The 26,786-nt window shown below is 42.2% G+C and overlaps 1 protein-coding gene across 2 annotated transcripts in view; it reads left to right on the top strand.

Annotated features, from left to right (window-relative positions):
* EFHC2 (EF-hand domain containing 2) overlaps positions 1–26,786 on the top strand; it is a 103,012-nt gene that overhangs the window by 50,343 nt on the left and 25,883 nt on the right. For both annotated transcript variants that reach the window (XM_069761660.1, XM_069761661.1), the window contains exons 9-11: positions 5,254–5,396; positions 6,925–7,121; positions 20,139–20,272. In XM_069761660.1, coding sequence (XP_069617761.1) covers positions 5,254–5,396; positions 6,925–7,121; positions 20,139–20,272 — 474 coding nt within the window. The remainder of the gene's footprint in view (positions 1–5,253; positions 5,397–6,924; positions 7,122–20,138; positions 20,273–26,786) is intronic.

The following is a 26,786-nucleotide window of genomic DNA, read 5'->3' as shown; positions in this document are numbered from 1 at the left end:
GGCGCAGGGAACCCCACCATAACATCTTTAATGGCCTCAGAAAGGCCATCTCTAAACTTTGCAGCCAGAGCGCACTCATTCCACTGAGTAAGCACCGACAACTTCCGAAATTTTTGACAATAAATTTCTGCTTCATCTTGCCCCTGAGAGAGGGCCAACAAAGCTTTTTCAGCCTGAATCTCTTGGTTAGGTTCCTCATAGAGCAAACCCAATGCCAGAAAAAACGCATCCGCATTAAGCAACGCAGGGTCCCCTGGTGCCAATGCAAATGCCCAATCCTGAGGGTCACCCCGCAGGAAAGATATAATTATCTTGACTTGCTGAGCAGGGTCTCCAGAGGAGCGAGATTTCAAAGAAAGAAACAACTTGCAATTGTTCCTAAAATTCAGAAAACGAGATCTATCTCCAGAAAAAAACTCTGGGACAGGAATTCTAGGTTCAGACATAGGAGCATGTACAACAAAATCCTGTATATTTTGAACCTTAGCGGCAAGATTATTCAGGCTGGAAGCCAAACTCTGGACGTCCATGATAACCAGCTGAGATCAGAGCCATTCAAAGATTAAGAGGAGGAGGAAGTAGCCAGGCTGCAATAAGGCTAGGCAGCAAACTCTGAGGGAAAGGGGAAAAAAAAAAAAAAAACTTCCTCAGACTACTTATCCTCCTACTTCAGCCAATACAATTAACACTTTGTGGGCCGGTTATACTGTCATGATCCCAATGGCAGGGGATCACAAAAATGACAAGCACAGATACAAACAAGCTCTAGGGCGATGGAACCTGAGCTGACCGCGACCGTAAACCTAACACACAAATAAAAGTAGCCGGGGAACGTGCCTACGATGATCCTAGACGTCTCGCTCCAGCCGAAGATCTAACTTCCCCTATCAGAAGAAACACAGACCTCTCTTGCCTCCAGAGAAATACCCCACAGCAAATAGCAGCCCCCCACATATAATGACGGTGAAATGAGAGGAAAGCACATACGTAGTATGAAAACAGTTTCAGCAAAATGAGGCCCGCTAAAGCTAGATAGCAGAGGATACAAAAGTGAACTGCGCGGTCAGCGAAAAACCCTTCAAAAAACCATCCTGAAATTACTTGAACTCATGTGCCAACTCATGGTACATGAAAAGCAATTTCAGCCCACTAGAGCAACCAGCAGCAGAGAATCACATATCTGCAGGCTGGACTAAAAACCAAATTAAGCAAAACACAAAACAGGAATATCCAAACTTAGCTTGTCCAGAAGGTTCTAGGAGCAGGGAGCAGAGGTAACAAGACACACTGGATACATTGATAACCGGCGAGGAAATGCCAGCAAAGCCAGGTTAAATAGGAAACTCCCATATGCTGATGGAACAGGTGGAACCCAGAAACCCAGGAAAGACAAGTCACCCAGTACCATCAGTAACCACCAGAGGGAGCCCAAAAACAGAACTCACAACAGACCTGTGTCCTTTTACTCTTCAGGGACCACTTCTCTAGCTTCTGTCCTGAACTGTGGTAATGCTGCTGCCTCATCTGTACTTCTGTCCATCCGGACTCTGAATGGCTAGGTACCTTGCTTAACGTTACGGAGCTATCATTGTGCGGTCCCAGGCATTAAGTCCCACGTCACTATCTGGGCACTAAGGTCCTCCTGAGCTGTTCAGCTCCCAGGCTCTAACTATCTAAAAACAGGAAGACACTTTTACTTAACACAGACAGCCACTAGCAGCATAACCAGTTTACACATTTAAAGGGGTAGGAATGTGACACCCCCTTACAGTAATGTAACGAAATTGATAAAAAGCCAAGGGGGTGAATACTTTTGCAAGCCACTGTAAATAGGAAAGTGTTCTTTACAGTTAGAGCAGTTTGAGTGTGGAATGTTCTACTACAAGAGATACTAATGGTAAATACTATGTCTGCACTTAAAAATAAAGGACTGAATTATTTTCTCACAACAAATGGCATTGTGCAATATTATTCGGCCCCTTTACTTTCAGTGCAGCAAACTCACTCCAGAAGTTCATTGTGGATCTTGAATTATCCAATGTTGTCCTAAATGCCTAATGATGATAAATAGAACCCCTGGCAAAAATTATGGAATCACCGGCCTTGGAGGATGTTCATTCAGTTGTTAAATGTTGTAGTAAAAAAGCAGATCACAGACATGGCACAAAACTAAAGTCATTTCAAATGGCAACTTTCTGGGTTTAAGAAACACTAAAAGAAATCAAGAACAGAGAATGGGGAAGTCAGTAGTGGTTATTTTTTTAACCAAGCATAGGGAAAAAATTATGGACTCAATTCTGAGGAAAAAATTATGGAATCACCCTGTAAATTTTCATACCCAAAAATAACAACTGCATCAAATTAGATCTGCTTGTTAGTCTGCATCTAAAAAGGAGTGATCACACCTTGGAGAGCTGTTGTACCAAGTGGGCTGACATGAATCATGACTCCAACACGAGAGATGTCAATTGAAACAAAGGAGAGGATTATCAAACTCTTTAAAGAGGGGAAATCATCATGCAATGTTGCAAATGTTGGTTGTTCACAGTTAGATGTGTCTAAAATCTGAACCAAATACAAACAACATGGGAAGGTTGTTAAAGGCAAACATACTGGTAGACCAGGAAAGACATCAAAGCATCAAGACCGGAAACTTAAAGCAATATGTCTCCAAAACAGGAAATGCACAACAAAACAAATGAGGAATGAATGGGTGGAAACTGGAGTCAACGTCTGTGACCAAACTGTAAGAAACCGCCTAAAGTAAATGGGATTTACATACAGAAAAGCTAAATGAAAGCCATCACCTAAACAGAAAAAACCAAGGTTACAATAGGCTAAGGAAAAGCAATTGTCGGAACTTTTGTTTGGTGCCGTTCCAATGAGATTTCTAAAGATGACTACCTGAAGAGAACATGCAAACGCTGTGCAAACATTCCTTGAAAAAAGACACATAAGGTCAATGCCATGGCCTGCAACTAGTCTGGATCTCAATCCAATTGAAAATCTTTGGTGGAAGTTGAAGAAAATGGTCCATGACAAGGCTCCAACCTGCAAAGCTGATCTGGCAACAGCAATTAGAGAAAGTTGGAGCCAGATTGATGAAGAGTTCTGTTTGACATTCATTAAGTCCATGCCTCAGAGACTGCAAGCTGTTATAAAAGCCAGAGGTGGTGCAACGAAATACTAGTGATGTTTTGGAGTGCTTTTTTGTTTGTTTGTTTTTTATGATTCCTTAATTTTTTCCTCAGAATTGAGTGATTCCATAATTTTTTCCCTATGCTTGGTTAAAAAAGTAACCATTACTGACTACCACATTTTTTGTTCTTGATTTTTTTAGTGCTTATTAAAGTCAGAAAGTTGCCATTTCAAATTACTTTAGTTTTGTGCCATATCTGATCTGCTTTTTTTCTACAAAATTAAACAACTGAATGAACATCCTCCAAGGCCGGTGATTCCATAATTTTTGTCAGGGGTTGTATAATCCACCTGTGTGTAATCAAGTCTCCGTATAAATGCACCTGCTCTGTGATAGTCGAAGGGTTCTGTTTGAAGCACAGAGAGCATCATGAAGACCAAGGAACACAACAGGCAGGTCCATGATACTGTTGTAGAGCGGTTTAAAGCCGGATTTGGATACAAAATGATTTCCAGAACTTTAAACATCCCAAGGAGCACTGTGCAAGCGATCATATTGAAATAGAAGGAGTATCATACCACTGCAAATCTACCAAGACCCGGCCGTCCCCCTAAACTTTCATCTCAAACAAGATCAGAGATGCAGCCAAGAGGCCCATGATCACTCTGGATGAACTGCAGAGATCTACAGCTGAGGTGGGACAGTCTGTCCATAGGACAATAATCAGTCGTACAGAGCATAAATCTGGCCTTTATGGAAGAGTGGCAAGAAGAAAGCAATTTCTCAAAGATATCCATGAAAAGTGTCCTTTAAAGTTTGCAGCAAGCTACCTGGGAGACACACCAAACATGTGGAAGAAGGTGCTCTGGTCAGATGAAACCAAAATCGAACTTTTTTGGCAACAATGCCAAACTATATGTTTGGCGTAAAGGCAACACAGCTCATCACCCTGAGCACACGATCCCCACTGTCAAACATGGTGGTGGCAGCATCATGGTTTTGGCCTGCTTTTCTTCAGCAGGGACAGGGAAGATGGTTAAAATTGATGTGAAGATGGATGGAGCCAAATACAGGACCATTCTTGAAGAAAACCTGTTGGAGTCTGCAAAAGACCTGAGACTGGGACGGAGATTTGTCTTCCAACAAGACAATGATCCCAAACATAAAGCAAAATCTACAATGGAATGGTTCACAAATAAACGTATCCAGGAGTTAGAATGGCCAAGTCAAAGTCCAGACCTCAATCCAATCAAGAATCTGTGGAAAGAGCTGAAAACTGCTGTTCACAAACGATCTCCATCAAACCTCACTGAGCTCCAGCTGTTTGCCAAGGAAGAATGGGCAAGAATTTCAGTCTCTCCATGTACAAAACTGATAGAGACATACCCCAAGTGACTTGCAGCTGTAATCGCAGCAAAAGGTGGCGCAACAAAGTATTAAGTTAAAGGGGCCGAATAATATTGCACGCCTCACTTTTCAGTTTTTGAATTTCCACAAAAATGTAAAATAACCAATAAATTTCATTCAAGTTCACAATTGTATTCCACTTGTTGTTGATTCTTCACCAAAAATTTACATTTGGTATCTTCATGTTTGAAGCATGATATATGGGAAAAGGTTGAAAAGTTCCACGGGGCCGAATACTTTCGCAAGGCACTGAATACTGTATAACAACTGGGAAACTGGCTTATCTGATGTAGAAATCCTATCGCAATTATTCCATCATTTATGCTTCCTACAAGACCCAGAGTATGGTGCATGTGGATCCCGGGTTTATATCAGATGTGTCATGTATATGCCAGGGGGTCAATGCCAAGATACCTTTGTTATGTATGACAATTTTGGTGTCATGTATAGAACCGTGCTGAGGGCAATCTTTATCTGTCATTTTGGTGCCATAGAGCTCTTTTCATCTGTCTGAGACAGACACCTGCGCCGTATCTATTGGGCATAAAAAGGGGCTCAGCTGTATTTTTCATAATTAAGACCTCGCTGAGAGCTACTGACTTTTATTATCGGACTGCCTAAAGGCATAAACACAGTGGTGCAGTAGATGCCAGTATACACATTGTACATGATGACATCTTCAAATCAATCACTTCTCTCTGTTTTAGGAATGGTTTGGACAGCAATGTTCTGAGGTTTGTTGCAAAACTTATCACTGACAATCCGATTGAAAAAGAAAGAACGTTCATCGTCTCCTTCTTCTTAAGTGATGACACCATATCTGTGTTTGAGCCGGTGCAAAGAAATTCAGGTACTAAAATCAGACTGTCATATAAGTTTGTGTATATAAGATCTATTTCTACATCAAATATTTAAAGGACCATGTCATCAGAAAATGGACTACTGTTAACATCAGATTTTAATGTTAAATGGTTTGTCCTGGGGATGTTGCAACGCCAATGATCGGATATCAATGACCTATCCTAAGCATGGGCAATCAATGTGAAAGACCTCCGGAAATATATTTTTAAACATTTATTTTTCATATCTTGTCCTTTTCACTCTGGCCAGTAGGCCTCCTATTACGATAACATGTCTGCTTGGCCAATCCAACAACTATCTTGTGCCTATTGCCTGTGTAAGAAGTGTTTACCCCCAAAATGATATATGTGTGAATTCACTTATCGCTTCTTTATGTAAAACTTGGAATTACTGTATTTTTGAACCAATAGACATTTTTGTTTCTTAACCCCTCCCAACATATAACTTACTGGTATGTCATATTATGCAGGAGCTTTGCGTAAATTGATGTACTGGTATGTCATAATGATCATGAGGGCACAGGAGGCCGCACAATCACGGCTGGAGCGCAGCTTTACTGTTAGCCAAACTTCTGCTGTAACAGCCAGGGTCGGTGCAAGTATGGGAGCGGTGAAGAATAGATAGTATTCACTCTCTGGCACCCCAATCAGTTAGATGTGTTTTACAGTAAAGTATGTTATCTAAATGCAAAACTCCAGGGGTTGAAGTATAGACTAGACAGGGTTAACTATAACAAGATTGGGGAGCAGAATTGAGGGTAAGTGTCAAGAACAGGAAGTTGAGTTCAGTTGGAGGATGTGATGAAGTGACAGCAGAAGTCATATGCAGTGGGCTGCTAGGGACAGCATGATCCTATTACTCGGGACAATGAATTGCCATATAACCATTCCGTGTGGACCCTTCTCGGTCCTGAAACCTCAAGATGGACGTCAGGGACTTTGGAATCGTCAAGCCTGGAGACACAGGCTCCATGAAGATAACGGAATCCGGGTGAACTGCCTTTGGTAGAGCAGAATCCCCAATGCAAGTGGACTTAATAGGAAAAGGGAAGCCTGGGACCATTGGAGGCCTAAGTGTGATGTACCCCACACATAGCCACGCACCGTGACTGGGACTTGATTTTCTTGTAGGGTGCCAGAGTTTGCAGGAGCAGCAGCTCGCCCACGACTACCCCTTTTGGGCATTTTGCACAAGCACTATCTCTGTCTGTTTAACTCTCTCAATGCCACGGTCAATTGCAAATGTGGGATATAGAAATTACTTAGATCTAAATTTACCACTAACATGAAGCACAATGTATCTTGAAATCACTGATATCCGCGGAACCATTACACAGTTATTACAACATAAAGTGATACTGTTCAGCATTAAAAAATTTGGCCATGTCAGTAAGGTGAAAACAGGCTTTGGTGTTAAGCGGTTAAAGAAAAATGTATTCCTCTGTTTGTTGCTGGACAGGTCATAGCAGAGTGGGATTTGTACCTCTATTTCTTATTTGTGTGTGATTGTGTTTTTAGGAATCACGGGTGGCAAGTTTTTGGAAAGATATCGAGTTAAGAAACCTGGACAGGAGTTATTTAAGTCTGAGATGTCTGAATATTTCAAAGCAGAAGACCTCTTTGTTGGTGCCCGAGTTAACTTCAATGGACACATGTTTATCTTGGTGGATGCAGATGAGTATGTCTTCTGCTACATGGAAAAGAATGCTCAGGAGGTGATTATAACATTTAGATTTTATAAAATTTAATTTGCTGTGTAAATTGGAGTGTAAGACTATGTTCACATTTCTGTATTTACGGAGTGTTCTCCACAGAAAAAAATTACCTGATATAGTCAGCACTATTGTCAATGTTATTAGATTGTGCTGTTCAAATTCTTTTTTTATTTATTTTTTTACACTGACTGGACGTCTGTATGCATGAACAAATCTTCTGCTATTCAAGTCTATTTGCGAGCAAAGAAAAATCAGATCCCATAGGGATCAACCCAAGTATGGCCTGGGGCTGAAATTTAGCCCTGGCATTTGCAATCACACAGGCCCATGTTGTCCCCATCTCCAAGCACCAGATGGGGATATATTACTAATATTACCCTGGATGGAGGAAAGCAAGATTTACTACAAGACCAATATTTCTAATGATACCTGTGGCCTGCTGGGCTAAGTGACAGCGACTGTAATCAGTCACAACTGTTAACAGTATGGGGGTCTTGAGAACACCGATCTATTAACAACATAGCAGACAAGGCAGCCCACGACCAGACAGGCCCGTCTGGCATTTGCCAGAATTGCCAGATGGCCAGTCCGGCCCTGGATCAACCATGTAGCAGCCGATTGTTACGGATTTTTTCCTGGCAGATGATGGCTGATTTAACCTGCTGAATACCCCCATGCCTGTCATGGTGATTTGTCGGTGAAAGCCAGCCTGTAGCTGGCCATCATAGAGGATCATGATATTAGCTATATTTAGCAGTGCTGATGCAGAACGATCACAGCTTCAAGTCCCTTATAGAGACTATTAAAAACAATAAAAAATGAAAAAAAATGTTAAAAATATGAAAAAAAGTAGAAGTTTAAGTCACCCCCCTCGTTCCCCATTAAAAGTAAAACAATTTAAAAATTTACCCATATTGACCTGGAGAATCATATGGGGTCAGTTTTACTGTATAGAGAATATGGTAAATAAAAAAAAAAATCAATTGTGAAATTGCACTTTTTTGCAGTTTCAACGTGCTTGAAATATTTTCCTGCTTTCCAGTGCATCACATAATAAAATGAATGGGGTCAATCAAAAGTTTGACTGTCACGGGGCTTCCGCGACAGAGAGGTTCCAGAGAACCGCAGCGCTCTGGGCCTCATTCACACACGATGAACAGAAGCTCTTCTCCTGAATTCTGACCTGGCTGTCTTTTGCCAGCAGGTCAGGAGTTAAACCTAGTTGCTGACGTTGCTGAGAGCTTGGTCTCTCAGCTGAATTGATTTTTGTAATCTCTCCTATATAGACTCAGCTTTGTCTACAACTGTTGTCAGTGATCAGTTCAGCTGCCTGGCTTGGAGGTTGAAGGAGCGTGGTGTATTAGGAGCTTGGAGGTTTATTTACAGAGATTGGTGTCTGCTGTTTTGGTTGCATGTTAAACCTGTTTTCCTTCCTTTCCTTCTATGTGTTACCTCTGTGGTTGTGTGAGCATTTGGTGAGTTTGAGACTTTTAGTTACCTTGTCTGTATACCCTGTTAATTGTTGTATTTATACATTGGTGCAGTCCACCTCTTTGGGGGGTGAGGGGGCCATTGATAGGGCCTGCACAGGAGACAGGGATACGTTGGCGGCTCAGGCTTCCTAACCATCATAGGTACCCCTGAGATAAGGGAAAGTCAGGGCCTCATTATAGTGGCAGGGACAGGTGCGGGTCCCAGTATGCCGTCCTGCCCCTTTATCGCCGTTAACGGCGTGACAGTGACTTGTGCCACATAAAACAAGTTCTAATATGGCTATGTGGACAGAAATATAAAAAAATAATGGCTTTTGGAAGAAGGGGAGGAAAGAACGAACGACATGTCTGTTTTAGTAAACACTTGTATCCTTTATGATATAACAATCCCAAAGCACATATTCTTAAATCTCTGTATTCCATTGTCATGTTCCTGTTATTCCTCCCTTAAGTTTATAAATTGAGTTTTTCTATTTAGGAGTGTGTCCCAGCATAGTCAGATACTGCCCAATCAGTGATGACATTGTCAGAGAGTGCAGAGTACACCCAATTGTCAATTTATTCTTAAAGTTCCTGGAAGAGAAACAGAAAAACAGTACAATTTCTGAGATCAGCGGAAATATGCTTTAGGATTGTTATTTCATGAGGTATGGCTATAACAGACATATCAAGGCAGTGGGCTGGTCCTCTTCAAGTAAGCTATGATCCGTGCAGGTCTAGCACCTAATAACCCAAATGATAAGCTGTTATCTTTCCATACATTTGTGGGTTGCCATCAATTTCCAGATAATACAAGGGAAATGTTGTATTCCACGGTGCCCATTAAAATAAACAGCTCCACCAGAGTGGGTGGCATTGTTTGCAGTACAGTTGCACTTTATTGTGGCTAATAGAGAGGAGTGTTTAGTGCCCTTTATTATAGTGCTGGTATTCCTTTAAAGAATTAAAGGAGTCAAAGAGCACAGTTGGCTTGAAGGGAATGTGTCGGAACAATCCAACCCCTCAAACTCTTTATATGGTCTGAAAGATAACACAGGTCTCCAAAAAGAAAATTTCAAGAGCCGTTTTCATTATTCCACGTAATCTTAAGGTTTTTTGGTGAGCTGAATCTGAAAATGACCTCAGTTTTGTCATAGGACATCACATTTCCTGACAATTTAGGTAACTATGTTAAATAAGGCAATACCACAAAATAAATGAAAATAGACTTATAAAATTAATTTTTATTACAAATTTTTCATGAAAATAATTTTTGAACTGAAATGAGCTCACTAACACTTCTCTGTGAGGCTCCTATTGGTACATTTACGCTTGTGAGTAGCATCTGGAATGTCTCTCTGAAGTATCCAACAGTAATCTGCCTTGATTGTAATGCTCCATTTTCCCTGGTATCTACTTTCTGTCACTTTAATGTCCTGGTGGAATCGTTCAACTTGCTCTTCATTCACAGCTCCCAAATTTTCAGGAAAGTAGTCAAGGTGGGAATGGAGGAAATGCACTTTCAAACTCATCAGGCAACCTAAAGCTTGAAATGCTTTCAGCATTCGTCCGACTATCTTTTTGTAGTCAGTATCTTTTTTATTACTTAAAAATTTCTCTATGACCTCTTTAAATGCAATCCACCCTTCTTTTTGTGGATCCATGGTATTGACAAACTCGTTACCAGCTATAAACCGTTAAATGTCTGGTCCAATGAACACATCTTCATTCAATTTTGCCCCCGAGGCTTGGAAACTTGGTGACCAAGTATTTGAAACATTCCCCATGTCTTGGAAGTGATTTTATGAATTGCTTAATCAAGCCCAATTTTATGTGGAGAGGTGGTAGAAGAACTTTATAGGGCAGTACCAAAGTTTCTCGGTGGAGATTTTTTTACCGACTTTGAGTACCCTCGGCTGCCAACTCTTCTTGGTCCAGTGATTTTGTTGGTCTCGACTGTCCCTCGGACACAGAAAACAAGGGTATTTGGTATATCAAGCTTGTTGTCTGAGCAGCATGCACAAGTTCTTCAAAACCAAACACACTTTCCAACCATGGTCTTTGTATTTAGGTTTATGAAGAACCATTTCCAAGTTCTCATAGCTTTCCTTCAAGTGTACGGAATGACCTACAGGGATGGAAGCGTAAAAATGCCATTCTGGAGTAAAACTGCTTTGAGAGTTCTTTTTGAAGAATCTATAATAAATGGGCATAAATAACAAAATGTCCAGGAAGGATGGGAAATCTTGAAAAATGACATTCTCAAAGCACAATCATTAACAATTCCAAAAAGTGGGAAGAATACAAAGCATTTAAGGAAACCAGGATGGATAAACACAGAACTTAAACACATGCTAAAAAGGAAGAAAGAAATGTTTATCAAGTGGAAAGAGGGAGGCATATCTAAAGAAGAATGTAATGCTGTCTGCAGAACCTGCAGGGCACGAATCAGATTATTTAAAGCTGACAATGAATTAAGGTTTGCAAGAGCCATCAAAAGCAATAAGAGAGGATTTTGGGAATATGTCAAAGTAAAAGAAAAGTCAAAGATGCTATCGGATTTTTACAGGATATTTTGTTATATATCCTTTGTTGGCAATGACAAAGGTCAAACTTTTTCTGTAAGTCTTCACAAGGTTGGCACACACTGTTGGTATTATGTTGGCCCATTCCTCCATGCAGATGTCCTCTAGAGCAGTGATGTTTTGGACCTGTTGCTGGGCAACATGGACTTTCAGCTCCCTCCAAAGGTTTTCTATTGGGTTGAGATCTGGAGACTGGCTAGGCCAATCCAGGACCTTCATATGCTTCCTACGAAGCCACTCGAGTCTTCATTGCCCTGGTGGTGTGCTTGGGACATTATCATGCTGAAAGACCCTTCCATGTTTCATCTTCAATGCCATTGCTGAATTAAGGAGGTTTGCACTCAAAATCTCACAATACATGGCCCCATTCATTCTTTCATGTACACGGATCAGTCATCCTCGTCCCTTTGCAGAGAAACAGCCCCAAAGCATGATGTTGCCACCCCCATACTTCACAGTAGGTATGGTGTTCTTTGGATGTAACTCAGCATTCTGTCTCCTCCAAACACGACGCGTTTTGATTCTGCCAAACAGTTCTACTTTGGTTTCATCAGACCATATGACATTCTCCAATACCCTTCAAGATAATCCAAATGTTCTCTAGCAAACGTCAGACAGGCCCAGACATGTACTGGCTTAAGCAGGGGGACACGTCTGGTGCTGCAGGATCAGAGTCCATTGTGGCGTAGTGTGTTACTGATTGTAGCCTTTCTTATGGTGGTCTCAGCTCTATGCAAGTCATTCCCTAGTTCCCCCCGTGTGGTTTTGGGATTTTTGCTCACCGTTTTTGTGATCATTTTGACCACACGGGGTGAGATCTTGCATGGAGCCCCAGATTGAGGGAGATTATCCGTGGTCTTGTATGTCTTCTCTTTCATTTTCTTATTATTGCCCGCACAGTTGATTTCATCACACCAAGCTGCTTGCCTATTGAAGATTCATTCCCAGCCTAATGCAGGGCTACAATTTTATTTCTGGCGTCCTTGGACAGCTATTTGGTCTTCACTATAGTGGACTTTGGAGTGTGACTGTTTGAGGTTGTGGACAGATGTATTTTATACTGATAACAAGTTCAAACAGGTGCCATTACTACAGATAATGAGTGGAGGACAGAGGAGCCTCTTAATGAAGAAGTTACAGGTCTGTGAGAGCCAGAAATCTTATTATTTCCACCATAATTTGCAAAATAAAACTTGCCAAATCAGACAAGGAGATTTTCTGGATTTGTTTTCTCATTTTGACGCTCATAGTGGTCTGCCTATGATGTCAATTACAGCCCTCTCTCATGTTTTTAAGTGGGAGAATGTGCACAATTGTTGGATGACTAAATGCTTTTTTTCCCCACTGTATGGTCATTTGTATATGAATTAAAACTTTTATTTTTTCTATCAGAGAGCAACAGATTGTATCAGTAAAGATGTTGATGACATTATCTTTCATAGAGCAGCACTACCATGTAGTGAGGAGGAAAGGGGTGAATCATTCTGACATATTCTCTTTAAGCCTCTTAACGTAATCAATATTCCTGTGTTTAGGCTCAGCAGATGAGGTGGATCCTCTTAACTTTGGGTCCAGGTGACCACATGGGAACACCAAACATAGGACTAGGCGTCTTAATCTCAAGACACAGAAGTGTGTCAGTGGGCCTTAAATAGGTCTAGGGAGATGATGTAACTGATCTACTCGGGGCAACTAGAAAAACCCGACGTGGAGCACAACAGGGGGCAGCAGACCCAGTAGAAGTGAGCAGAGCCCAGGATACCTGGGACGGGTGTGTAACATCCTGTAACAAATTATTGCTCTGTTTGTTGACTACCAGAATGTTTATCAGTGAGTACTTTAGACACTCCTACTTAAACACACATAGTAAGGAAATGTCACGATTCCTCTGCTCAGAGTTTCTGGGACTCACTGATGGACTGCTCTGTCATCCTATCCTGTGCTGGGGTGTGCTGAGCTGTCAGTGCTTTGATTAACTGCTCAGTTGACCTATCTGAGACTGGGACATGTAGAGATTTCCATAGGTGTTCCCTGTTCTTAGTAATTGCCTGCTATTTAGGTGAGCCGTCTAACCCAGATCACTGCCAGTCAAAAGCTTGTACTCTCTGGTGTGTGTTTGCCTGATCCCTGTGCTGTACGTTCTGCTCTTCTGCTGCTGACCTTTGGACCCTGTTCTGACTAACCGTTTGTTATTGCCCCTTTGCTTCTGATCTTCTGCTGCTGACTTTTGGACCTTGTTCTGACTATCCATTTGTTATTGCCAGTTGGCTTATCCACTGTTTCTCAGGTATTCTGACCCTGGATTGAAACCTGATTTATGACTATTTTCCCTTTTTTTAACTATGTGCCCTTTTGGTATGAACCCCGGAACTTCTGACTTTGCTGACTCACGGCCTGTTTGTAGGTTGTGACTAGCGTCACAGAAAAATTTTGAATATGATGTCAAATATACCTGCATATATTCAAACAGTATGCATTAGCACACTACGAATATTGAATACATAAATTATGATATTCCTACGCATCAAAAAATATTACTTAGTTCTAACATTTTTTATCAAAAAGTGATTAAGCTCATCTACCATTGACAAGGTGCACATCATTGATAGTCCCTATCTCTAGTGACTTACCTCTCTATGTGTCTAGCCTGGCCTCATATGAACTGGAAAGAGAGAGGTTCCAGCTTAGCTCGAATTAAAACAAGTCTGAGAAAGATGTTTGGATAAGGGTATGTGGCCCAATATTATTACTACACGTCAAAAAATTTGAGGTTCTTAGTTGACATTTTTTGACCAAAAACTAAGTTCTCATGGATGTGCCTCATGGATTGTCCCTCACTAGTGACTCACCTCTCTATGGGATGGTCACAATCACAATCCACAATTCAGAAAGCATACAGACAAGTCTTGCCCTCCTAAAGCAATAGATTAATGTCACAATCAGCATAATGTATAACAATAGGGTTTTATGTACAAGTAAAATATGCCTATATATCAAGCGGTCGTGTTATTTAATTGGGTTTCAGATGAAAAAATTATTTTCATAAAGAAGAAAATGAATTCTGAATGGAAACAATTTTAGGAACTGTAAACCTATATTTGAGAAACAATTTTAGGATATCACATAGCGGACACAGGGTAACATGAGAGCCCAATACACCTCATAACCCAGGCATTCCACATCAACTCTTACCCAAGGCATTGACATTGGCTCAAATGTGACAGTTAAAAATAACCCCTCAAAAATCTGAACCATCATTTAGAAGTTGAGCTTGGCTGGGATGTGAACAAGATCAGAGAAGTTTAGATGCTTTATCTTAAAATATTCACAATCTATAAAAACAACACCGAGCAATGACATTCCATGGTTTATTAATGCATTTTTATGGCCAGAAACAGCTCATTTCGTCCCTGAGATATATACATTTGGCGTTGGTGTTTCTGTTTGGTATTTTGACAAGTAGACAATTTCTTATTTTACAGTTGTTGAAATATTTTTGCATATCTTATATTTTTGGAAGGTGAAATCTTCAGATGTTTTACATACTTGCCCATTCGGTCTTTATCGTACTAGTCACCTGAGAAGGAATTAAATTGGGGAAGGTTAAGAGCTGTTTATTTGCAGGATTTTTCTTATCAATTCCATATGCTCATTTTGCTAACAGGAAATATTAAAAAATGTGAAGGTTTTTTGCATTTCTAAAAAATTACTGTAACCCTTTAGCTCTGGAGTTAATTACCATTTCATGCAATTATTTTTCTCCTCTTCTTCTAAGAGTCATAACTTTTTAGACATAGCCATAGAAGATGGCAAATTTTTATGCAGGATAAGTTGAAATTTGGAGTGACACCGTTAATTTGATAATGTACTGAAAAATGGGGAAAAAAATTCTAATTGGAGTGAAACAGTGAAGAAACTGCAATTCCGCTATTGTTTTTTTTGTTCATTTTCACATTACATGTTTTGGGTTTAATATGTGGTAAAATGACCCGGTCAATATGTTTGTGGGGATGCCAAACTTGGTTAGGTGTGGCAATAAAGCGGACTGTTATCGATGCGGCAATATCAAATATGCTTCTTTTTTTGGGGATTGGGAAATGGGGGGAGGGGGATTTAAACTTTTATTTTGTGTTTCGTTTTTAATTTATTGTAAGTTTAAAATTTTGATTATATTGTGGTGGGTAATAAAAAATGATAATCTACTCGGAGTACAAAGATGGTTGAAAGCCATTGGCACTCTGTGATTGCAAACTGGACCTTAATCTGTTTTTGCTTTTTCGTTTTTTCCTCCCCTTCTTCCCTGAGCCATAACTTTTTTTTTTCAGCTTACATAAACGTATGAGGGATTGCCGTATTTTTTGGGAGTTGTACTTTTGAATGACACTATGCATTTTACCACATGGTATAATGGAAATCTGGGAAAAAATTCCAAGTGGGGTGAAGTTGTGAAAAACCCCCCACAATTCTGACATTGTTTTTGGGGAATTGTTTTTACTGTGTACATTTTCTGGTAAAGAATTACCATGAAATATGATGTTCCTCATCAGCAATTATGGTGATACCAAACATGTCCATTTTTTTTTTATTTAGCGGTGACAAAAAAATCTGAAGTTTGAAGAAAATGTTTTCTTTGTGTTGTGTCGTCATTTTCTGTGACCCGTAACATTTTCATTAAAAAAAATAGCCATTGACTATCACAGTTTTTACACATGCAGCTTCAAATTGGGTCTCTTGACATTTGAATGCTATGTTAGACATATACGCCGGGAATGCTATAGACTTACTCTTAACATATCTATAAGGCCCTGTCAAGCTTGATGTATGCCAAATGAGTGTCCTCACCTTTCTGAAGTGACTCAGCATGACATTTTTTATATATGGAACTGCATAGAAGACAGAAGCATCCAGGAAAAAAAGCAAGATATATACCGTATTTTCCGGCGTATAAGACGACCCCCAACTTTTCCAGTTAAAATATAAAATCTTCTCAAAAGTTGGGGGTTGTCTTATATGCCGGGTGTCGTCTTATAGGGTGGGTGCGAAGCAATCTGCGGTCGACGTATATAGTGGGGGGAGTGGTCCCGATGACGAGGTGAGGGAGCGCCTCACCAGAAGGTGTAAGTGAAGCAAACTGTCAGTGTCTGGGATGCCAGGGTTATGCAAAAAAGAGAGAGAGAGCGGTGCTGTGCCTAGAGAAACACTCCTCTTTCACTCATCTGGCTCGCCCTTGTATCCTATTATCTCCTTCTCTGCCTCTGCTTCACTTACACCTTCCCGTTGAGGCGCCCCCTCACCTCGTCATTGGGACCGCTCCCCCCACAATATGCGGCGACCGCAGATTATCCGCATCTGCCCTATAAGACGACACCTGGCGTATAAGACGACACCCGACTTTTGAGAAGATTTTCAGGGGTTAAAAAGTAGTCTTATACGCCAGAAAATACAGTAAATTTAGTTTAATTATGATACAGTGAAAATATTGGAGTCTTCCTCCAGAGGTATAAAAAGTGAAAGGCTCTTACCGTATGAATGGGCAGACATAATGAGCACAGAGCCTTACCTGTGCATTGTAGAGCAGGTTCCAAACCTTTTATGGCATTTGTTAAAGCGATGGGCTCTTCAAGACATCTCCTTCTCTAAGGGCATGTGTCCTGGTGATTAGCTGATGTCTCTGGCTAGACAACGTATAACAAGGAAGCTATACGAATAATTTAGTTTTTAATATTGATATAAACCTTATTAAAAGAGGATCCGTTTCTTGCAGTGTAATTTACAATGACGACTATAAACCACCAGGTGGAGCATTAGCACAAGTTATGATAGGACACGTAGCGCCATCTCTGTCTTCTCTTCGTGGCTTAGCCCAATGTCATTGTGCAGTCATGCTGGCTTCATCCATAGACAAATGAGCTCATAAAAACGTACTGGCAAACTGTAAATTCATTGCAGGGAGTGCGTATAATGAATGAATGTAAATCTGTTTATGGCAATGTGTTCTGCGCTTGTTCCTTCTTGAATTAGACGTGATTGCTCAGCACATGCTACAATCTCAGCAAAATGAAAGCCCTCGGTTATATGAGACCTAAGGCTTATCAGAACATTGTAAGCACCAGGGGAGGTCTGTGTGCACCACGCAACAGATATGTTAGGTCTTGTTTAAAGAGTTGTCCTACCTTGTTAAATGGTAAAAACAAGCAACTATGCAATTTACCTGCTACTAAACATCATCTCAGTTCTCAAGAACAGGTCACTTTTTACATCTATAGTTTACTGGGTGCATTGTGTAAATTACTGGCTGCTGCAGCAGTCTGTCAGAAGTAGCCAGTTTCCTGGGCAACAAGTGTGTTTTTCACGCGCTTTGATTTAGAACTTGTAAGGGCTGAACTGGAACTGGACAGACTGCTGGTTCCACATTCCGATAGATGCTACTGCAGAGGTGCCACCGCCAGTGGCATTTTCGTAGAGAAAAAAAATTAGGCTCCATCAAGATGGCGCCGGCAGCACCTGCGCAGTAGCATCTATCCCGTTCTGATAGATGCTACTGCGCAGGTGCTGTCAGTGCCATCTTAATGGAGCCTAATTTTTTTTTTCTACCAAAATGGCGCCTCTACAGTGGCATCTATCACATCCCAGATGGAGGGGTGAGCAGTGAAAAGCATCTTCTGTCACACCAGCCCCATGATAATGTCTTATTCCCGGGGTTACTTGAAGATGCCCCAGCCACGACCCCTCACATCAGACTGCAGACAGGAAGCCAGTCTCCTGATAATAGCCATTTCTGTGCAGACAGCAGGGGTATGGCCACACCCCCTATTCTCAGGATGGCTGTTCCTTATAAGGGGAGAGGCACTTAGTTGGGGGGGAGCAGTGAGGAGCAGCTCCTGTCACACAGAGTTGCAAGTGTTATAAAAATCATACAAGTGCACTGAGCATCTAATGTTTATAGTGTAAGAGAGCAGGGACAGTACAGCATTTTTTGTAATCTCCCGGAGTACCCCTTTAATGAATTTGATGCATCTTCTAACTACTGTACTACTGTGTGTCTTGTCAGAAATGTAATTGCCTTTGCATACGTTGCAGATTTGTCACAGATTTGTCATTTTTTTTTCTGTGCAGATTTGTCACAAAATCTGAAGGGTTTCCTGATGTCAGTGAAGTGAATGAGAATCCTGAAGTCTCATGCACACGTAGCTTATTTTTGACTTTCAGATTTGTTGTAGATTTAAATCTGCAGCATGTCAATTCTTTCAGTGTTTTTGATGCAGATTTCACTCAAAAATGCAATTATTTTACGCTGCGTTTTTCCTGCCAAGAGATGGAGAAATTTTTGCACCAAATACTTGATGTGTGCACATACACCTACTCCAGTCAGGGAAGGAGTGATTTATTTGATGAAATATTTCCTTTGGTGTTACTTCACAGTCCCACCCTGGCTTCTCCCCTGCTAGTGGCCGCGCCCACTGGATGGCGGCGTCACTAGACTGGGTGCCGCATTGGTCAATACAAGTGTTTGAAGCGAGATCTCGCCCACTGGCGGGAGTATATATAACACATACATACCCTCCGGTCCCAGGTCAGAAATCAACGAATCCCCACAGCTCACAGCAGTCACATAGAGTGACTGCAGACTTATCGATTGGACAACCCCTATAAAACAGGCTTCCACAGGCAGTCATTTCAATCTCCAATCTGTTTGCAGAACTTAATGAGCGTGCCCCTAAACTCTAATCCTGTCATCTGGACTTTGGTGCAGAGACTCCAACGTTTTATCTGCAAAGTAGTCTCTTAAGGTACCGTCACACTCAGCAACTTTTGAATGAGAATGACAGTGATCCGTGACGTTGCAGCGTCCTGGATAGCGATCTCGTTGTGTTTGACACACAGCAGCGATCAGGATCCTGCTGTGACATCGCTGGTCGGAGCTAGAAGGCCAGAACTTTATTTCGTCGCTGGATCACCCGCTGTCATCGCTGGATCGGCGTGTGTGATGCTGATCCAGCGATGTGTTCACTGGTAACCAGGGTAAATATCGGGTTACTAAGCGCAGGGCCGCTTAGCATTCCGGTGTCTGTCACGTCCCTCGCCGTCAGCTTCCCGTACTGACTGTGAGCGCCGGCCGTAAAGCACAGCGGTGACGTCACCGCTGTGCTCTGTTTTACGGCTGGCCGGCGCTCATAGTCAGTGCGGGAAGCTGACGGCGAGGGACGTGACAGACACCGGAATGTGAGTATGTAGTGTTTTTTTTTTTTTACATTTACAATGGTAACCAGGGTAAACATTGGGTTACTAAGAGCGGCCCTGCGCTTAGTAACCCGATGTTTACCCTGGTTACCCGGGGACTTCGGCATCGTTGGTCGCTGGAGAGCTGTCTGTGTGACAGCTCTCCAGCGACCACACAAGGACTTTCCAACGATCACGGCCAGGTCGTATCGCTGGTCGTGATCGTTGGAAAGTTGATCAGTCTGAAGGTACCTTTAATGGTGGAGCTAACTTAAAAATTACACCACACAAGCTGGGATTAGAATGTGAGAGTAGCTAGACTATGACAGCCAGGCAAGGCCTGGTCAAAATTTAGGAGAAAGGCAGCACAATCAAGCCAACACAAGGTCAGGCAGTCCAAGGTCAGAATTAAAGTCGGAATTCCAATTCCCTTGGGTCAGAGCACAAAATAGCAACCCAGAATTGTGCACATTGGGTATCCCAACAATACAATAATTGCCACTAGGTATAAAACACAGAAAAGATAAATGGGACAATGGGACCGCTGAGTGACGATCATTCTGAGAGGACAGATAAGAACAATCTGCACTCCCTATTCAGCATCTCCATGATTGTCACCTAGAAGACTGGAGCAGTGGCTAATGGCAGAGAACATCGTAGGTGCGCAGCGCAGTGTCTATCAGTCCATCTATCTATTATCATTCTTTCTGTCATTGTTCAGCTATTCCTCTTTTTTGTAGTTCCCTATGGCGGATATTGCTTCAATCATGGGTAAACTAAGAAGTATCAGCGAATCCAACTCCAGAGAGATAAAACAACATTTTGTGGCTAATGATCCAAGAAATAGGAATGAGATGACGTATGAAACCTTCAGGTATGGAATGTGAATGTAAAATATGGCTGTGTGATCCTAGGGTGGGCTATTTTTATCATGTTTTAAGGGAGTCTATCACAGAAATGCTTTTACTGTGTGTGATGACTTCATGGTGACCAGAGAGGTGTCAGAGGTTACACTTGCCTCTCTGGTTTCCCCAATCTCTCTATTTAGAATACAGTGCTGAGTGGTCTGATCTATCAGCATGATTTAGGAAGTCATGGGATGAATTAATCCACCGCCATACACCACCGGCGTGTTCTTGAGTGTATTCACAGCTGCACTAAGTACATAACTATAACTCTTGAATTTTGTGGGACACGTAGCACTTGGCATTCCATCTATGTAGCTAAGAAGTCAACACGTGGAAATGTTTGACCAACTACTGACTCTATTGCACCACCAACAAATTGCATCTTACTGTTTGTGCAAAACCTATAATATAATATTTGTTTTTTAATAATGTTTTTAATTATTAGTGTTTATTTTTCATTGAATGTATATTAAATCATATTTACTATGTACAAAACATACATTAATAAGTGTAAGGACAGAGCGACAAGTCTCTCCCCATACATGCACTAAGGGATAAATATGTCTTCGGCTATTAAACTATGTTTTTCTCCGAAAAACTGCAGTCTTTCAGAGGTAAACATATATGGCTGAAATCATGGAGCCACTGTCAGGTTCCCTTTAAATATTTTACTTGGGACACACACCAGCCATTGTGTTCATCATCACAATATGGAGAATTACAGATAAAACTAGGCAAAAAAAACAGACAATACAGTAGCACAATCTGCTCTCTGTTTAGGGTAATCCCTCCTTAGCATAAGCCTGCAGTTGCTGTGTACGACCAATAACCCTTCTCAGCAGTAAAGGGTTAGTTCATTAGATCCAGCCCCTTGATCAGCCCAAAATCTCTCTCTCTGCAGTCAATAACTTTGCAGAAAAATCCATCATGGCTTGTCTAAGTTATCTATTTTTCACCTATACTGCCTTGAAAAGTATTCATACCACCTGAACCTTTCCACATTTTTTTAACATTACACTCACAAGCTTAAATGTATTTTATTGGGATTTATGTGATATGCCAACACAAAGTAACAAGTGTTTGTAAAGGGTAAAGGAAATGATATATGGTTTTCTAATTATTTTAAAAATATAAATCTGACAATTGTGACATGCATTTGTATTCTGCAAACCCACCCAAGCCAATATTTTGTATGGCTACCTTTGGCTGCAATTACTGCTGAAAGTCTTTTGGGGTATGTCTCTACGAGTTTTACACATCTAGAGGCTGAAATTTTTGCCCATTCTTGTTTGCAAACTAGTTCTAGCTCAGTGAGATTGGATGGAGGTATCTGTGAACAGAAAGTCTTGTGCTGTGAATTCTGTGGCTGAATTCACTCCTGTGGTCACAAGTGGTACTGCAGCTTCTGAGCTTCCTCCCTCAGGTGTTCTGGTGAGCTCGTTGGCTGCTTTGTTATTTAACTCCACCTGATTCTGTCTTCCTGGCTCCTTGTCAATGTTCCAGTGTTGGATCTGAGCTTCTGGATCTTTCCTGTGGCCTGCTGCTCTGCTTAGATAAGTGCTTCTTTGCTTTTGTTGCTGTTTTTACTGTCCAGCTTGTCTATTCGTTTTTGCTGGAATCTCTGAGACGCAAAGGGTGTACCGCCGTGCCGTTAGTTCGGCACGGTGGGTCTTTTTGCCCCCTTTGCGTGGTTTTTTGCTTTAGGGTTTTTTGTAGACTGCAAAGTTCTCTTTGCTATCCTCACTCTATCTAGAATATCGGGCCTCACTTTGCTGAATCTATTTCATCCCTACGTTTTGTCTTTTCATCTTGCTAACAGTCATTATATGTGGGGGGCTGCCTTTTCCTTTGGGGTATTTCTCTGAGGCAAGTCAGGCTTGTATTTCTATCTTCAGGCTAGTCAGTTCCTCAGGCTGTGCCGAGTTGCATAGGTAGTGTCAGGCGCAATCCACAGCTGCCTTTAGTTGTGTTTAGGATAGGTTCAGGTATTGCGGTCTACAGAGATTCCACGTCTCAGAGCTCGTTCTATTGTTTTTGGGTTATTATCAGATCACTGTATGTGCTCTGATTGCTGGCACACTGTGTCACTGGATTGCTTTCATAACAGTACAAGGAGCCAGACTAATGATTCTCAATAGAGGGAAAAAAGAAGTTCTCACATCATTTTTTTTTTCTCAGCTCTGTGTTCAGTCTTTTTTTTCCCCTAGACATTTGGGTGTTTCAGGACACAGGTGTGGACATGGATATTCAGGGTCTGTGCTCTTCAATGGATAATCTACTTACAAATGTACAAAGGATTCAAGATACTATTGATCAGAAATCTATGTTAGAACCAAGAATTCCTATTCCTGATTTGTTTTTTGGTGATAGAACTGAGTTTCTTAGTTTCAAAAATAATTGTAAGCTATTTCTGGCCTTGAAGCCTCATTCTTCTGGTAATCCTGTTCAACAGGTTTTGATTATTATTTCTTTTTTGCGCGGCGACCCTCAGGACTGGGCATTTTCTCTTGCGCCAGGAGACCCTGCATTGAGTAATGTCAATGCGTTTTTCCTGGCGCTCGGATTACTGTACGATGAGCCTAATTCAGTGCATCAGGCTGAGAAAAATTTGCTGGCTTTGTGCAAGGGTCAGGATGATATAGAAGTATATTGTCAGAAATTTAGGAAGTGGTCAGTACTCACTCTGTGGAATGAATCTGCGCTGGCAGCTTTGTTCAGAAAGGGTCTCTCTGAGGCTCTTAAGGATGTCATGGTGGGTTTTCCTATGCCTGCTGGTTTGAATGAGTCTATGTCTTTGGCCATTCAGATCGGTCGACGCTTGCGCGAGCGTAAATCTGTGCACCATTTGGCGGTATTTTCTGAGATTAAACCTGAGCCTATGCAGTGCGATAGGACTATGACCAGAGTTGAACGGCAAGAACACAGACGTCTGAATGGGCTGTGTTTCTACTGTGGTGATTCCACTCATGCTATTTCTGATTGTCCTAAGCGCACTAAGCGGTTCGATAGGTCTGCCGTCATTGGTACTGTACAGTCCAAATTCCTTCTGTCCATTACCTTGATATGCTCTTTGTCATCGTATTCTGTCATGGTGTTTGTGGATTCAGGCGCTGTCCTGAATCTGATGGATTTGGATTATGCTAAACGTTGTGGGTTTTTCTTGGAGCCTTTGCGGTGTCCTATTCCGTTGAGAGGAATTGATGCTACACCTTTGGCCAAGAATAAACCTCAATACTGGGCCCAGCTGACCATGTGCATGGCTCCTGCACATCAGGAAGTTATTCGCTTTCTGGTGCTGCATAACCTGCATGATGTGGTCGTCTTGGGGTTGCCATGGTTGCAAACCCATAATCCAGTTTTGGATTGGAACTCTATGTCGGTATCCAGCTGGGGTTGTCAGGGGGTACATGGTGATGTTCCATTTTTGTCAATTTCGTCATCCACTCATTCTGAGGTCCCAGAGTTCTTGTCTGATTATCAGGATGTATTTGAAGAGCCCAAGTCCGATGCCCTACCTCCGCATAGGGATTGTGATTGCGCTATCAATTTGATTCCTGGTAGTAAATTCCCTAAAGGTCGATTATTTAATTTATCCGTGCCTGAACACGCCGCTATGCGCAGTTATGTGAAGGAATCCCTGGAGAAGGGACATATTCGCCCATCGTCATCACCACTGGGAGCAGGGTTCTTTTTTGTAGCCAAGAAGGATGGTTCGCTGAGACCGTGTATTGATTACCGCCTTCTTAATAAGATCACTGTTAAATTTCAGTATCCCTTGCCATTGTTATCTGACTTGTTTGCTCGGATTAAGGGGGCTAGTTGGTTCACTAAGATAGATCTTCGTGGTGCGTATAATCTGGTGAGAATCAGGCAAGGAGATGAATGGAAAACTGCATTTAATACGCCCGAGGGTCATTTTGAGTATCTAGTGATGCCGTTCGGACTTGCCAATGCTCCATCTGTGTTTCAGTCTTTTATGCATGACATCTTCCGTGAGTATCTGGATAAATTCCTGATTGTTTACTTGGATGACATTTTGATCTTCTCAGATGATTGGGAGTCTCATGTGAAGCAGGTCAGAATGGTTTTCCAGGTCCTGCGTGCTAATTCTTTGTTTGTGAAGGGATCAAAGTGTCTCTTCGGTGTGCAGAAAGTTTCATTTTTGGGGTTCATCTTTTCCCCTTCTACTATCGAGATGGATCCGGTTAAGGTCCAAGCCATCCAGGATTGGACTCAGCCGACATCTCTGAAAAGTCTGCAAAAGTTCCTGGGCTTTGCTAATTTTTATCGTCGCTTCATCTGTAATTTTTCTAGCATTGCCAAACCATTGACCGATTTGACCAAGAAGGGTGCTGATTTGGTTAATTGGTCTTCTGCTGCTGTGGAAGCTTTTCAGGAGTTGAAGCATCGTTTTTGTTCTGCCCCTGTGTTGTGTCAGCCAGATGTTTCTCTTCCGTTCCAGGTCGAGGTTGATGCTTCTGAGATTGGAGCAGGGGCGGTTTTGTCACAGAGAGGTTCTGGTTGCTCAGTGTTGAAACCATGTGCTTTCTTTTCCAGGAAGTTTTCGGCTGCTGAGCGTAATTATGATGTGGGCAACCGAGAGTTGCTGGCCATGAAGTGGGCATTCGAGGAGTGGCATCATTGGCTTGAAGGAGCTAAGCATCGCGTGGTGGTATTGACTGATCATAAGAACCTTACTTATCTCGAGTCTGCCAAGCGCTTGAATCCTAGACAGGCCCGTTGGTCGTTATTTTTTGCCCGCTTCGATTTTGTGATTTCGTACCTTCCGGGCTCTAAAAATGTGAAGGCGGATGCTCTGTCTAGGAGTTTTGTGCCCGACTCTCCGGGTTTATCTGAGCCGGCGAGTATCCTCAAGGAAGGAGTCATTGTGTCTGCCATCTCCCCTGATTTGCGGCGAGTGTTGCAAAAATTTCAGGCGAATAAACCTGATCGTTGTCCGGCGGAGAAACTGTTCGTCCCTGATAGGTGGACTAGTAAAGTTATCTCTGAACTTCATTGTTCGGTCTTGGCTGGTCATCCTGGAATCTTTGGTACCAGAGAGTTAGTGGCTAGATCCTTCTGGTGGCCATCTCTGTCACGGGATGTACGTACTTTTGTGCAGTCCTGTGGGATTTGTGCTAGGGCTAAGCCCTGCTGTTCACATGCCAGTGGGTTGCTTTTGCCCTTGCCGGTCCCAAAGAGGCCTTGGACACATATTTCGATGGATTTCATTTCTGACCTTCCCGTTTCTCAAAAGATGTCAGTCATTTGGGTGGTCTGTGATCGCTTTTCTAAAATGGTCCATCTGGTGCCCTTGGTTAAATTGCCTTCCTCCTCTGATTTGGTGCCTTTGTTCTTCCAGCATGTGGTTCGTTTGCATGGCATTCCTGAGAATATTGTTTCTGACAGAGGTTCCCAGTTTGTTTCAAGGTTTTGGCGAGCCTTTTGTGGTAGGATGGGCATTGATCTATCTTTTTCCTCGCCTTTCCATCCTCAGACTAATGGCCAGACCGAACGAACCAATCAGACCTTGGAAACATATCTGAGATGTTTTGTTTCTGCTGACCAGGATGATTGGGTGTCCTTTTTGCCGTTGGCTGAGTTCGCCCTTAATAATCGGGCCAGCTCGGCTACCTTGGTCTCTCCATTTTTCTGCAATTCTGGGTTCCATCCTCGTTTCTCTTCAGGACAGGTTGAGTCTTCGGACTGTCCTGGTGTGGATTCTGTGGTGGACAGGTTGCAGCAGATCTGGACTCAGGTAGTGGACAATTTGACCTTGTCCCAGGAGAAGGCTCAACTTTTCGCTAATCGCAGACGCCGTGTGGGTCCCCGACTTCGTGTTGGGGATCTGGTTTGGTTATCTTCTCGTCATATTCCTATGAAGGTTTCCTCTCCTAAATTTAAACCTCGTTTTATTGGTCCGTATAGGATTTCTGAGATTCTCAATCCTGTGTCTTTTCGTCTGACCCTCCCAGACTCCTTTTCCATACATAATGTATTCCATAGGTCGTTGTTGCGGAGATACGTGGCACCTATGGTTCCATCTGTTGAGCCTCCTGCCCCGGTTTTGGTGGAGGGGGAATTGGAGTATATTGTGGAGAAAATTTTGGATTCTCGTGTTTCTAGACGGAAACTCCAGTATCTGGTTAAATGGAAGGGTTATGCTCAGGAAGATAATTCCTGGGTTTTTGCCTCTGATGTCCATGCTCCAGATCTTGTTCGTGCCTTTCATGTGGCTCATCCTGGTCGGCCTGGGGGCTCTGGTGAGGGTTCGGTGACCCCTCCTCAAGGGGGGGGTACTGTTGTGAATTCTGTGGCTGAATTCACTCCTGTGGTCACAAGTGGTACTGCAGCTTCTGAGCTTCCTCCCTCAGGTGTTCTGGTGAGCTCGTTGGCTGCTTTGTTATTTAACTCCACCTGATTCTGTCTTCCTGGCTCCTTGTCAATGTTCCAGTGTTGGATCTGAGCTTCTGGATCTTT

This window comes from Ranitomeya imitator, chromosome 3 (assembly GCF_032444005.1).
Source record: "Ranitomeya imitator isolate aRanImi1 chromosome 3, aRanImi1.pri, whole genome shotgun sequence".
NCBI lineage: Eukaryota > Metazoa > Chordata > Amphibia > Anura > Dendrobatidae > Ranitomeya > Ranitomeya imitator.
The sequence above is the reverse complement of the archived record's forward strand: the minus strand, read 5'-3'. Positions and strand labels throughout refer to the sequence as shown.